At 37.7% G+C, this 13,277-nt stretch overlaps 1 protein-coding gene across 1 annotated transcript in view; it reads left to right on the top strand.

Annotated features, from left to right (window-relative positions):
- TANC1 (tetratricopeptide repeat, ankyrin repeat and coiled-coil containing 1) overlaps positions 1-13,277 on the top strand; it is a 259,647-nt gene that overhangs the window by 190,170 nt on the left and 56,200 nt on the right. The window contains 5 exon segments of the mRNA XM_078147021.1: positions 2,052-2,177; positions 5,056-5,337; positions 6,212-6,363; positions 10,756-10,987; positions 11,852-12,018. Of these exon segments, the coding sequence (XP_078003147.1) occupies positions 2,052-2,177; positions 5,056-5,337; positions 6,212-6,363; positions 10,756-10,987; positions 11,852-12,018 (959 nt within the window).

Below are 13,277 nucleotides of genomic sequence, written 5' to 3'. Positions count from 1 at the left end.
AGATGTCAGGATCCTATAGTTTAGAGCTGAAAGAATCTGAGAGACCATCTAGTCCAGCTCACTCTTTTTTACATAATGAGGAAACTGAGGCCTAGAGAAGTTAACTGACTTGCCCAAGGTCACACAGGTAATAAATATCAGACCTGGTATTCAAAGCCAGGCCCTGATTCAACATTCTTGCTGCTTTTCCACATTGCCCCTTTATGTTTCACTCTCTCATTACTCTGAATAGGTACTTTCTGCATATGACAGTGGCAACATTTTTGTTCATGTTTCTAAAATAAAGCATTTTGGGGATGCTCTTAAATTTTCTTTTTTTCTCTTTTTTTGGTCAAACAACTCAGTAGCTCCTACCACGAACAATGTTATGGTTTTTAAAAGAGCACTGAAGTCACAAATGTACAGTAGGACAAAGTCAATTCCTGTTGCCTTCCCAAGTCTGAGGTGGTTAACCACAGGCTCCCAGAAGAATGGATTCTCGTGGTGTGGGGAAAGTGATTAGTGAAAATTTATGCTTACCATATGGAGAATAACACAAGGGGAATGTGAGCCTGGATAACAGGGAAGTGAGAACAAGGAGCGATGTCATCCAAGGGCAAATGAGGTAATTGAGGCATTCTGTCATGGCCTGAATTTTTTTTTTTTTAAAGGAAAATGTAGTGGCAAGATCGGTTGCTAGAATGTTTTCCCCTCATCAGCCAGTTCTGCTGGTGATGGTGACTAATCCGTAGAAGCCCAGGTCGTTGGGATTTTCGTCCTTGCACACTGCATGCTAGCGTTGTGGGGTCTTAGCTAGAGTCAGAATTTGCCTAGCCAGTAATTTGCCATGGCAGAGTGAGATATATCCTTGAAAATAGCAGTAGCATGTGCTCATTGTATCAGTTTGACAGAAATCCATTTGTCTAAGGCCACTAACACTTTTCATCGTGGTTGAGGAAACCCATAAGCCCAATTACGTTAATTTTATTTTTATTTCTTTCACCGTGGTGTAGGATTTGTAAATAAATCACTCAGATTTTAAAAACAAAAAATTTCATTGTATGTTTCCCAGTTTCAATGCAAATTAACCATTTCTTTGTGTTGGGTGTATGTACATGAGTGTATATTTAAATTGGACTCTGAGTGGAATACAGGTGTTTGGTCTCTGTTCATATAGGTCTGTGTTTATTGGTGATCTTGTTTTTGTTCTTTTGGTTTTGTTTTGGTATTTTTGCCCTTATTTTGGTATACCAGTATTTAGCACATATGTTGACTTGTTGATCTGTTAAATATTAAATGTGACAGATATTGGTTTCAGAAAAAATTTTTTTAAGATGTAGAAAAGAGAGCAGAAGGAAGTTCAGAAAGAAACACAACTAAGCAGGAGAGTTTTAAAAGCTAAAATTTGAACTTATTATATACTTAAAAAGAAAAGCAAGCTGTATTATGATATAGAGATCTGCAGTTTTATGTACAGTCCTCTTTTTCTATTTTACTGTGTGTTTAGAAATGTCTATTTTATTTGGTATTAAGTTCAGATAAGAATATATTATAAAAATAAAAGGAAGAGCTGGGGGGAGGGATAGTTGTTGAGAAATAACAATGATGTAAAAATGGCATCAATAAAAATGAAACTTTTTTTTAACTTTAAAAGCTTAGAGTGTTACAAATAGGTTGACTTTTAAAAAAGACTCTATGGGACTCCTCCCCACTCTCACTGAGGAGGGTGATTATTAGTATACTTTGTGGATGCCTTGAAATTTGAAGCTACTTGTCTGATTTCGAGATTGGGTTTCCTACCAGTGGCAGAAGACTCACTAGGGTAAACAGGAAGTTAGATGCCTGGCCTGTGTGTTTTCCTCTTGAGTGTCGAACTTTTACTGAGTAATAAATAATTGCCAGGCTAGTCATAAAAAAAATATATTGTGAACTTTTGTCTTTTTTCTTGCCATGTAGGAAGAGCCTTGGCTAACCATGTTCAATTGTACCCAATATAAGGTGGGGGGAGATTTTTTTTTTATGTTATTGTAGTGTGTTTTTTAAAGAGAATGCATTTAATTTCAATAATATAGCAACAAGCTCAACCAAGTTGGAAGATTTGAGCTACTTAGATGGACAGAGGAATGCTCCCCTTCGAACGTCAATCAGATTGCCTTGGCACAATACCGCAGGAGGTCGAGCACAGCAAGAAATTAAAGGTATTTTGCCTTGAATGTCTCTCTGGTAATGGACGTGACTCATTTGCTCAACACATTTATTGAATACTTGTGTAATTGTCAGTGTTTAATTAACAAACTGTTTTTTAAAATGTGGCTTAGGGTGTGTGTGTGTTTAAATTAGTAAAAATGTAGGGGAAGGCCATTGGAACTGAAGGGTTTTATTGAAGTGTTGCATGTTGTTATTGAGTTGAAAAGTATACATTCTGCAGTGATGCACTGTGAATTATGGGAGTGACACACGATCACTTCAGATTTAAAAAAATACCCACAACTATGAGTTTTAATTTTTTTTTTCTACCAACGTAATGCATTGAGTTTACTTTGGTTGTATGAGTTTGCCTTGGCCACCTATTGATGTATTTGTTTTAGTACATCCAACCGGTAGCTCGGAATTGTGGATGTCAGCAGCTTTAACTAATAGGGCATTAGGTATTTTAGCCAACAAAGATGAAGCAGTTTCGTTGCCATCTTTGCCCAGGGGAAAACATTGCTTATTATTTACTTACTCATGGTAGTTGTAAAAGACACTCATTAAATGCAGTTTCAGGGTAAAACAAACTATCCATGGTGTAGCCATTTATATAATAATCACTAATCCTTGTGGGTGGTTGTGTGTCTACTCCCCCACTCTTCCCCTCCCCTTCTGAGTGACTCAAAATCTTGGGTTTGAAGGACCAAAGGAAAATCAGCATTAAAAATCTTGTAGACTCCACATGCTACATTTTTTGCCTCTACCAAAATAGACATATGGGTAACTAAAGAATCTTTAAAGTTACTATATTAATTTAGTACAGGAGTGGGGAACCTGCAGCCTTGAGGCCATATGTGGCCCTTTAGGTCCTCAAGTGTGGCTCTTTGACTGAATCCAAACTTCACAGAACAGATCCTTTTAGCTTGTGGTATATAATTGCTGAGGGTCAAAGCCTAGTGGCTGTTCTAAGGAGTCACTTAGATTCTTATAACAATGGTCCTTGATGAACTGTTTACTGTCATCAGATAAATTGTCATTCCCCTCAGCCCTTTGAAAAAACACCTTTAGTAAAGCCTGCTGGGTTGCCCCAGAAAATTTGTAAATCACTTAAGCTGAACCTTGGTTCTATTGAAAGGAAAGATAAGTTTATCTTAACTATAAGAATGATGTAATCTTAAATTTGGAACATAGACTAGTATTTAAGATCTGTGGAGATCCGAGTTTGAAAAAAAATGTTTTAAAGAATTTTTTTTCTTGACAAAGTTTTTAAAATCATTTTTTCCTTCAGATATACTTTCCTTATTCTAAATATTGACCTCTTAATTGCCCCAATAGAACAGTGAGCTTGAGGGCAAGGATTGTTAAAATGTGATACTTGGTAGCAGCTTAAATGCCCCTTGTTGATGGGCTAGTTCTCAACCCACTCATTTAAAAGAGTCCTCTGGGCTGACTATTGTCATTTGTTGTTGTTGTTATTGTTGTGTTATTGAAACAGCAACACAACACTTTTTTTGGTTGTCAGGCTTCCAATCTACAAATGTTTATTAAGTGCCCAGTGTATGCAGGAGCTCTGTTAGGATGCTCAAAAGGATCCAGAGGTAAATAGGGATCGCTGGAGGAGCCTGGAAGTAGCTTTTCAGAAAGACCAAGCAACATTTTTTGCCCCAGAAGAGGTGGAGAACGGCTCTTAGGCTTCCAAGAAGACTTAATGTTTTATGAAATAATATTATTGGATTAATTAGTTTATCTTGTTTTTGTATTTTGTTTGTTTGTTTTTGTTTTGTTTTTTTGGTTTGAGTTTTTTGGCCAGAAGGTTAGAAAGGAGTATGAGGAATCCTGTTGGAGGCATTGAGAGCAGAGAACTAACAGTAAGGGCAGGTAGACCTACCCGTCTCAACTCTCCTTCGGGACATCTCTGTGTAATAGTAGGAAGCAATGATTAATCTTTATGGTGATAACACTGAGCCATTAAGAAAAGGTTAACTTTTTTTGTGTTTAACGTATGGAAGCATGCAGTAAATTTCAGAAAGATTTTTTTTCGAAATAGTTTAAAATTTGTTTTGAATATTTTGTAGTTTTTAAAGAAATAATCTCGAATTATTTGGAAAATCTGACTAGAAGACAGAGTCACTCAACACTTCACAGGTGTTTTAGACCTTAAATGTCTTCAACCTAGTGGTTCTGATTCAGTTTTGTTAATTTTCTGGTGCTGCTGGTGGATTAACTATCAATTGAATGCCTTCTTTGTGTTTTGGCTAGAATCAGGTGTATCACACATGGCACCGTACGTATCAGGCCTTCAGTTATTAGTTGATTCCTTGATACTGCCAGATAAATTGGACATTATAGTGCATACCCATAATCCTTGGTATTTGGGGAGGCTGAGGCTGGTGAATTGCTTGAGATTTGGAGTTGTGAGCTGCAGTAAATAGGGCTAAATCTGATGCTGGTATATCCATCAAATCTTGCACCAGTATGGTGAGTCCCAGTTGACCCAATTGAAGGTTGGAAACGGCAGGTCTAAGTTTCTGTGTGGGTCAGTAGTAGGATCATGACATGAGTGGCTGCTGCATTTCTAGCCTGGACAAGATAGGAGACCAGTCTCCCTCTGATCATTCCCTCCTACCCTCCAGAAAAGGGCCAAATAAATGTAGTATGCATGAACTGAAGTTATCAGGTTGTAGTTAACTTGTGAAATTTTCCTAGGTCTAAATCATTTAAATGTAAGGACCAAGTATGTCTTTTGAATTATTTCATCTCGTTCTGAGCAGATACTCAAACTTTGATGCTATGTTCAAAAGGATGATCTTTGAAATGATGCTGTTAATATAATTTTATAGGATAAAACCAGTGACTTTCTTCTAATTATGCTGTTCTTCCTTCTAGCACGGTTTGTCCCTTACAAGCCACAAGACATTTTGTTGAAGCCACTGTTGTTTGAAGTGCCAAGCATAACAACAGACTCTGTGTTCATTGGAAGAGATTGGCTCTTTCAACTGATAGAAGAAAACTTGAAGAATACAGAGTTGGCAGAAAATAGGGGAGCAGTCGTTGTTGGAAATGTGGGATTTGGGAAGACTGCAATTATTTCTAAGTTGGTGGCACTTAGCTGCCATGGGAGCCGCATGAGACAGATTGCTTCAAACAGTCCCAGTTCATCGCCTAAAAGTATGCTCATCTTTAATTAGTTGCTTGGTTTGTTATGTTATTAATATGAAATGAAATTCAGGATATTGCTGTTGTGGTAAACATAAATTATCAATGTTTCTCAAGTTGTTCCAGCTGCTACATAAAAACAAAAAAAATTTAATTGAAGTTTTTGATCATACAGGAAAACTCTGGTTTAACACTATTTATTACATCAAATGCTTGGATGGAATACGGGGGGGAGCAAGTCTGTCCTCTTTGTGTTACATCCCACCCCGTGCCCTCCATTTCTTTCTTGGCTCCTTTCCCAGTGCTGCTGTTTTGCTGGACCAGGGAAGAACTACAAGGGGATGGGTGGCCACTACCCCGCTCTCTGAACAGCCTACTTCCAGTGCTGCTGGGATGGAGGCATCTCCCTTTTGCTGCAGGGACAGCTGCTATGTTAAAGTGGGAAGGACATGGAATTGTGCAGAGAGCCTGTATGGAGAACCCTTGGGGAGTGGGGTGTTTGGGAGGCATGGATCATTGTTGTTCATTAAATCCAAAGGTTTAGGGTTTCCCAGTTCAATACACCAATCTGGTGGAACCTGGATAAACTGCTTAAATGCACACCCATATATATATGTCCTAATTTAGGATGTGGCATTCTTAGAATCTTAAAACCTTTAATGATTAGGAAGAACATTTTTTTTTAACATCTGTTGCTTCTTAAACATAGTAAGCTCATTATATTTAAAATAATGGAAAAAAGTGTCCATTTCTTAGGGAAATAGTAAGAATTAATCAAGGAGTAAATTATCTGATTGAAAAGAACTAGTTTTCCTGTTAATATTGTTGATGTAGATACTGGGAAATATTTTTTAATGGGATCCTGGTTTTATTTGTTCTTCCACAGGTTCTGATCCCTGCCAGGATCTTCCTTTCACCCCATTGTTCTCACCCAGTGCCTCCACCGGTGCTCCCAGTGCTGTGAAAGCCCCAAGTTGTCCTGGTACTCCTGAGCATCAGAGACCGGTAGATGGTGCCTTGAGATACCTTGCCTCTAAGGTATGTGCCTTGAGATATCTTGCCTGTAAGGTAATGGGCTTTTGTGTTTGACAGTTAGGCTAGATTTGGGACTGAAAGCTAAATAAGCTTGAGAGTCAAGCAAAAGATTGACTATTAGAAAACCACATTTATTTCCACCTCTAGTTCTGTGATGTCCAATTAAGTAATTTCTCTGAACTCCAGTTTTTCATTTATAAAATGAGAATTCTTTTACTTGCACCACCAAGCCTCCACAGGTTGTTGTGGAAACAACTTTTTGTAAACTCGAATGTGCCCTGTAAGTTTCTGTTGCCATCATCATCATCATCATCATCATCATCATCATCATCATCAAAGTGAGTTTTATATTTTCCAAATAGGCTGGAAGAAGAAACATTTTTTTAAAAAAAAACTTGTTCAGAAAAGCTTAGTTTTAGTAAAGTTGTGATTAAGACGTATAATGAAATGTGTTGACAGCAACAAATATCTAGTGATTTTGATAATAATAGCTGACATTCAAGGTTTCTAAGCCCTTCACATTTGGTCCTCACCACAACCCTATGAGGTAGGTCAGTAGACATTTACCTGTATTGATTCGATATTGGATTAAGGGTCTAAAAGGGGAATAGAAGTTGCTAATGAGAGTCACTAATATGCCTTTGTTGTGAGCTTAATTTTATATTTAAACTGAACTTTTAAAAAGTTTAAAGGGTATATGCTTTTGGGAGCCAAATATTTCAGAGCTTTTACTTGACTGTGAATTTTTCTGACCAGGGCTTCATTCCCCGAAGACCTTGGCTCTCAGTAACTTTCTATCAGATGTTTGTCAGGATGTTGTAAAGGAGACTTGGCTGACTTTTCCTTTCTAAAGTTATGGTCACTAAGGTCTTTTTGTGACGTTTTTCTTCCGTTTTAACATTTGTCACTAGTATGAGGTTGCTTTTTTTATCCCCAGTTCTTGCTCCTGCTCTTGCTCTCTGCTAATTGCGTGGGTTTTTCTTAGTGACTTTCATGGCATGAGGTAATGAAGTTCTGGGTCCTCAAAGGTGGGGCAGAGATGGAGAAAAGCCTGCGGGGGGGGGTGGTCTGCTCCACTTGCCCCCGAGTACCATTATCTCAGCTGTGCAGCCCATGGCCTGTCTCCTCTAAAACTGAAGGTCCTGTTGCTTCTGACCAGTGAAGTCAGTGGACTCATGCAGGAACACAGTTGTCAGATTGAAAGAGGAGAGGCTTCCCCCAGCACGGGCTGCCTTGGCTACCAAGTGCACCATAGAGAGATGTGTGTTTTATTGCTTGTCTTCTTTCCACTGAAGACAGAACTTTGTGCTACCGTGTGTGTTGATGACAGATTTGTTGGGAAACAGTACGATAGGAATGATCATAAATTACCCTTGAAAAAAGGATCTCAAACTCATAGTTAGGTAGAGTATTTCTTCCTCTACTGTCAAGAGTACCAGGCTTAGAATCCAGAGACCTGAGAGGAAACCTATTTCTGTCTCTGTGTTAACCCTGAAAATGTCACTTACCATCTCTGTCACCTGATTTCTTTTACCTCGATAAAAGAGATAGTAAGTAATACATACCCTGCCTACCACATGGGGTTGTTAGGGCCGAGTGAAATAAAAGCACCCCTAATTGTATGCCAGTAAATCTGATAACCTAAGTGAAATGGATGAATATGTTTACAAAAATGTAAATTGCCCAGATTAACAGAAGAGGAAATACAATTATTAACCCTATCTTAGAAAAGGAAATTGAACAAGCCATCAGTGAACTCCCTAAGATAAATCTCCAGGGCTGGATGGATTTACAAGTGAATTCTACCAAACATTTAAAGAACAATTAATTCCAATGCTATATAAACTATTTGGAAAAACAGGTGAAGAAGAAGTCCTACCAAGTTCCTTTTATGACACAAATATGGTGCTGATTCCCAAACCAGGAACAGCCAAACAGAGAAAGAAAATTATAGACCAATTTCCATAATGGAGATTGATGCAAAAATTTTAAATAAAATATTAGCAAAGAGATTACAACCATTTATCCCAAGGATAATAATACACTATGACTAGATGGGACTTATACCAGTAATGCAGGGCTATTTATTTCAATATGAGGAAAACTATCAGCGTAATTGACCATATCAATAACAAAATTAATGAAATCATATCATTATCTCTGTCAATGCAGAAAAAGCTTTTGACAAAATACAACACCCATTCCTATTAAAAACACTAGAGAGCATAGGAATAAATGGAGTCTTCCTTAAAATGATAAGTAGCATCTATCTAAAACCATCAGCTAGCATTACATGTAATGAGGACAAGCTAGAAGCATTTCCAGTAAGATCAGGGGTGAAACAAGGATGTCCATTATCACTGCTGTTGTTCGGTATTATACTAGAAACGTTAGCTTTAGCAGTAAGAGAAAAAAACAGAAATTGAAGGAATTAGAATAGGCAGTGAGCAAAGAAAACTATCACTTTTTGCACATGATATGATAGTATACTTATGGGATCCTAGAGAATCAACTAAAAAAACTAATTGAAGTAATTAACAACTTTAGTAAAGTTGCAGGATATAAAATAAACCCATGTAAGTCATCAGCATTTCCATATATTACCAACAAAGCCCAGCAGCAAGAGATAGAAAGAGAAATTCTGTTCCAAATACCCATAGATGATAAAAAATATTTGAGAGCCTACCTGCCAAGACAAGGAACTATATAAACACAATTACAAAACACTATTCACACAAATAAAGTCAGATTGAAACAATTGGAAAAATATCAGTTGCTCTTGAGTAGGCCAAGCTAATATAATAAAAATGATAATCCTACCTAAATGAATTTACTTATTCAGTACCATACCAGTCAAACTACGGAAAAATACTTTACAGAGCTAGAAAAAAAGAATAAAGAAATAAAAGCACCTTTGAAAAATATGAAGCACTAAAAAGCACAGTTTCTTCTCTCAGTCCCTTTTGGAAGGGTCTCAAATGCCTGTATCCATTTTTAAGCTTATTTCATGTTTTTTAATTACGGTGAGCCTATTATCATTGAATTAACAATAGCTAGCTTTTATATAGTGCTTTAAGGTTTACTAAGTACCTTATATGTGTTACCATGTACCTCGTTTGATTTAACCCCAAACATGATAGGGGAAAATGCAAATATTTCAGGGTAACCAAGATTTTTAATAGAATAAATTCTGTAACTGGGAAGGTCTTTACCCAAAATACCCCCATTCTATCACCTTTTCATGGTCCCAAAAGTTGAAAAAGGATGAAAAAGAGCTCCTTCACTGGGCTTTGGTGGTCAGAGTTGGAAGGATCATCAGTTTCAAAGGACTAAAGTGGGCTTATTTAGTGACCTCTTCTCATGTATGCAACTGGCTCTCACACTATCCTTGGAATATTTCTAATTAGGTGTCTTGCTGTCATTGAAAGTTAATTATGACTAAGGTGACTTTCCTTGCCTTATGATCAGGTACAGTGCCATTCTCCTACCTGTGTCTGCACCTAGAGTTTCACTGGATCAGAGGTCTAGAGTTGAAAGGGATCTTAGAGGCTGTCTCATCCAGCCCCTTCATATAGCAGAAGAGGAAACCCAGGCCCAGGGAAGTTAACTTGAGGTCATACAGATAAAAAGCCTCAGATGTACAATTTGAGCTGCTTCAAGATTCCTCCACACAGGCTAGTGGTTTTAATTTCTCTGCACTCTCAGTCAGTTGTGCCATGCAAGTCTGTGTACGTGAAAGACTTGAAATTCATCATCCGTTCTTCTTTTAGAAGAAAGTAGAGAATTAGTGCATGGACCATGTTCTTATTGGCTACCCATTTCCTAACTTGCTTTTTGAGAGCAGTAACAGACCAGCCCTAAGGAATTGCGAAGGCAATGCTAATTGCATTTCTGTCCTCAGGAATGTTGGGCTCTGCTTGGAATTTCCTGTGAACCAGGAATTGCCTTCAGTCAGGCCGAGTTTTGGCTTTTGTGAATGCCTTCCTACTACTACAGCAACTGACTGGCTAGAAACACCACTAGCCTGGGAAACAGGAGACCTGAGTTCCAGTCCCAGTTCTACCACTTGCTTGCTGTGTGACCTTGAGCAATTCGCTTTGCTTTAGAGGAGAGCTTCTATTTCCATCTGTGTTGAAATGAGGGGAGATGGACTAAATCATTGTGACCCCTGCTCTGACTTCTGAGACTTTGTGATTATTGGTGATAAGCTTTTTTGACATCTTGCAGATCCAACAGCATAGCATCACTTTTCTCCTTCTCAGAGTATGGACCTGTGATGGAAATCGAATGCATGCTTTTTATTTCATCCAGGGGAAAAAAAAAATAAATGCACATTGCTGTTTACCTTAGCCTGAGAAGGTGTCCCCTGATGGTGTGTGCTTGTTTTCTGTTCAGGTTGTGGCCTATCACTATTGCCAAGCTGACAACACCTACACATGCCTGGTCCCTGAGTTTGTGCACAGCGTCGCTGCTTTGCTGTGCCGCGCACATCCGTTGGCTGCCTACAGAGACCTGCTGATAAAGGAGCCCCAGCTACAGAGTATGCTGAGCCTTAGGTCATGTGTTCAGGACCCAGTGGCAGCTTTCACCAGAGGAGTCCTGGAACCACTTGCCAACCTCAGAAATGGTAGATCAAGGATGTTCCTTGGAAACTTTCTCATTGTATATTTAGACAGGCACAGGCATGATCAGTTCTAGAAAGAAGGTAGTGATCATGGTCCCCCAGGTGAGATGGAGGGGCTGGAACAGTGCTCATCTATCACTACTAATGGGAAACCAACTCCACTGACCATTTAAAGTCCATGATACATGTGGGTGCCACCTTAGGGCTACAAAGGTCATAAGTGACTTTACTTCCTGTTCTCTATTACGTTTAGTCCTAATTTAGTCCCATTTGAATGGAATTGTGAGGATGTGTTTCCATTTACCTGCTCAACTAAGTTTGATGCTACAGCTATTCCTGACTTGTTCTTTTGGTATCACCTCACTTGTCACGTTGGAGCTCTTTACTTGTTTATTACTTCTTCTCCCTGAAGAATCTTAGGAGCAGAGGGGATTCTAATTCAGATTTAGGAGTTTTTCCTCCTTATTTATTCTAGTGAAAAATTTGCAAGTTAAAAATAATAACTTCAGTTGGCACAAAGATTCAGTAGAGATTTCAATCATCTATGATGTCTTTTATCCTCATTACTATAAATGATCAAGGAATTAGTTATATCCATATGTGAGTGCTTTTCTACTAATATATATAATGCAAGATAATATTTCTAAAATCATGCCGTTTGCTGGGCTGCCTCATGGCTTAGTGTTCCTGTTTTAATTATAAATTTAATAGAAAATATGCTTCATTGAAAACCATTTCTGCTGCCATATGTAAACATAACACTTTTGTTAACACTTAAAAAAAACTGTGCGTAGACATACAGTGTGTTGTCACCTTAAAGAAATGTGTAATTTCTTGATTTAAAAAGAATTTTTTTTTATCCTTTAGAGCAGAAAATTCCAGAGGAAGAATACATTATTTTGATAGATGGCCTAAATGAAGCTGAGTTTCATAAACCCGATTATGGAGACACACTTTCTTCATTTATTACCAAAATTATTTCTAAATTTCCTGCCTGGCTGAAGTTGATTGTAACTGTAAGAGCAAATTTTCAGGTAATATAAAAATCTCAACTCTTTCACCCAGTACCTCTTCCCAAAATTTTAAAGTGATTAATATGAGCACCAAAAATGCTTATAAATCATTTGACTCTTTAATCAGAAACTGTATTAAGACTGTGAAAAATTAGTCCAGAGAGTTCCAAACTGGCACAGAATATGACCTTATTTTCCAAGGTATATTCATCAAGATGTCAGGTAACTTTCCTATTAGTATTGAATTCTACCTGTGCTTCTGAAACTGAAATGTCTAGGCCTGGATTAGCATAATTTAAGTTTATGAGCTGAAATCCAAGTTTTCCAAAGCATAATTGTTTTAGATGGCTGCTTAACATATATGCTAAATAGATTTAAAATTTTTTCCCAGGAGTAGCTGTTTATGCGAATTTTTATTTGGGGGATGGGTTTAAAGGAGAGAAACATTTTTGATGTTTCTTCTTAAGGAGGTTATGTTTTAGTTAGGAGAATTGAGATATGGTTTGACGTGTAGCCAGGTCAGTAGAAATGATGAAAAAAAGTTCATTACTTTTGGACACAAAAATCTTGTTCTATATATTGACTTAAAAATTCCTTCTCCAACTCCTACCAATTTATGTCCGTGTGTCTCTTTTTTAAGGCTCTTTACATAATTTCAGTACTTTGAGGAGACCTGATTTCATCAGAGGTCTACCCTGAGCTCTCTTTGACTTATTGTGTGGTGTTTATAATGTACCATGGCTGAAAATAATATCACCTGTTGGTTCTGAGCTGGTATTGGGTTTCCCTAGACTTGAATAAATTGGTCTTTGCACAACAATTGTACATTTTGTCACTGGGCTTATACTTGAAGCCTTTCCAAACTGATAGTGCCCTGTAGAGATTGGGACTTTCAGGAGCCCTGCATCACTTAACGCCCCATGATGAGGTGTCTTGTGGGACTTCAGAGCCGCCTTCTGGAGCCTTGTTACAGACATTGGATGTTTTTACTTTTCTGTCTCTTTTAGATACTAAACTTTAATTTAAAAAAGTCTTGGTTTATGTTTGCTGTATGAAGCAAAAATGAGATTAAATTAAAATTTTTTTTCTTTAAGAGAAAATGGAAACAGGTTCAGTTGTTGGCATAGCAGGTAGTTGTTATTTTTTTTAAATATCAAACATACAAAACACAATGAAATAGGTTATGATGATATGACAGCCACATAGCCTCATTTGAAAATTTTTTATCTCATGCGGTAGTGAGAATGGTCATTTCACCTATATTTATAAAGGGACAAAAT

This window comes from Phascolarctos cinereus, unplaced genomic scaffold (genome assembly GCF_003287225.1).
Source record: "Phascolarctos cinereus isolate Bilbo 61053 unplaced genomic scaffold, phaCin_HiC Scaffold_726;HRSCAF=1367, whole genome shotgun sequence".
NCBI lineage: Eukaryota > Metazoa > Chordata > Mammalia > Diprotodontia > Phascolarctidae > Phascolarctos > Phascolarctos cinereus.
The sequence above is the reverse complement of the archived record's forward strand: the minus strand, read 5'-3'. Positions and strand labels throughout refer to the sequence as shown.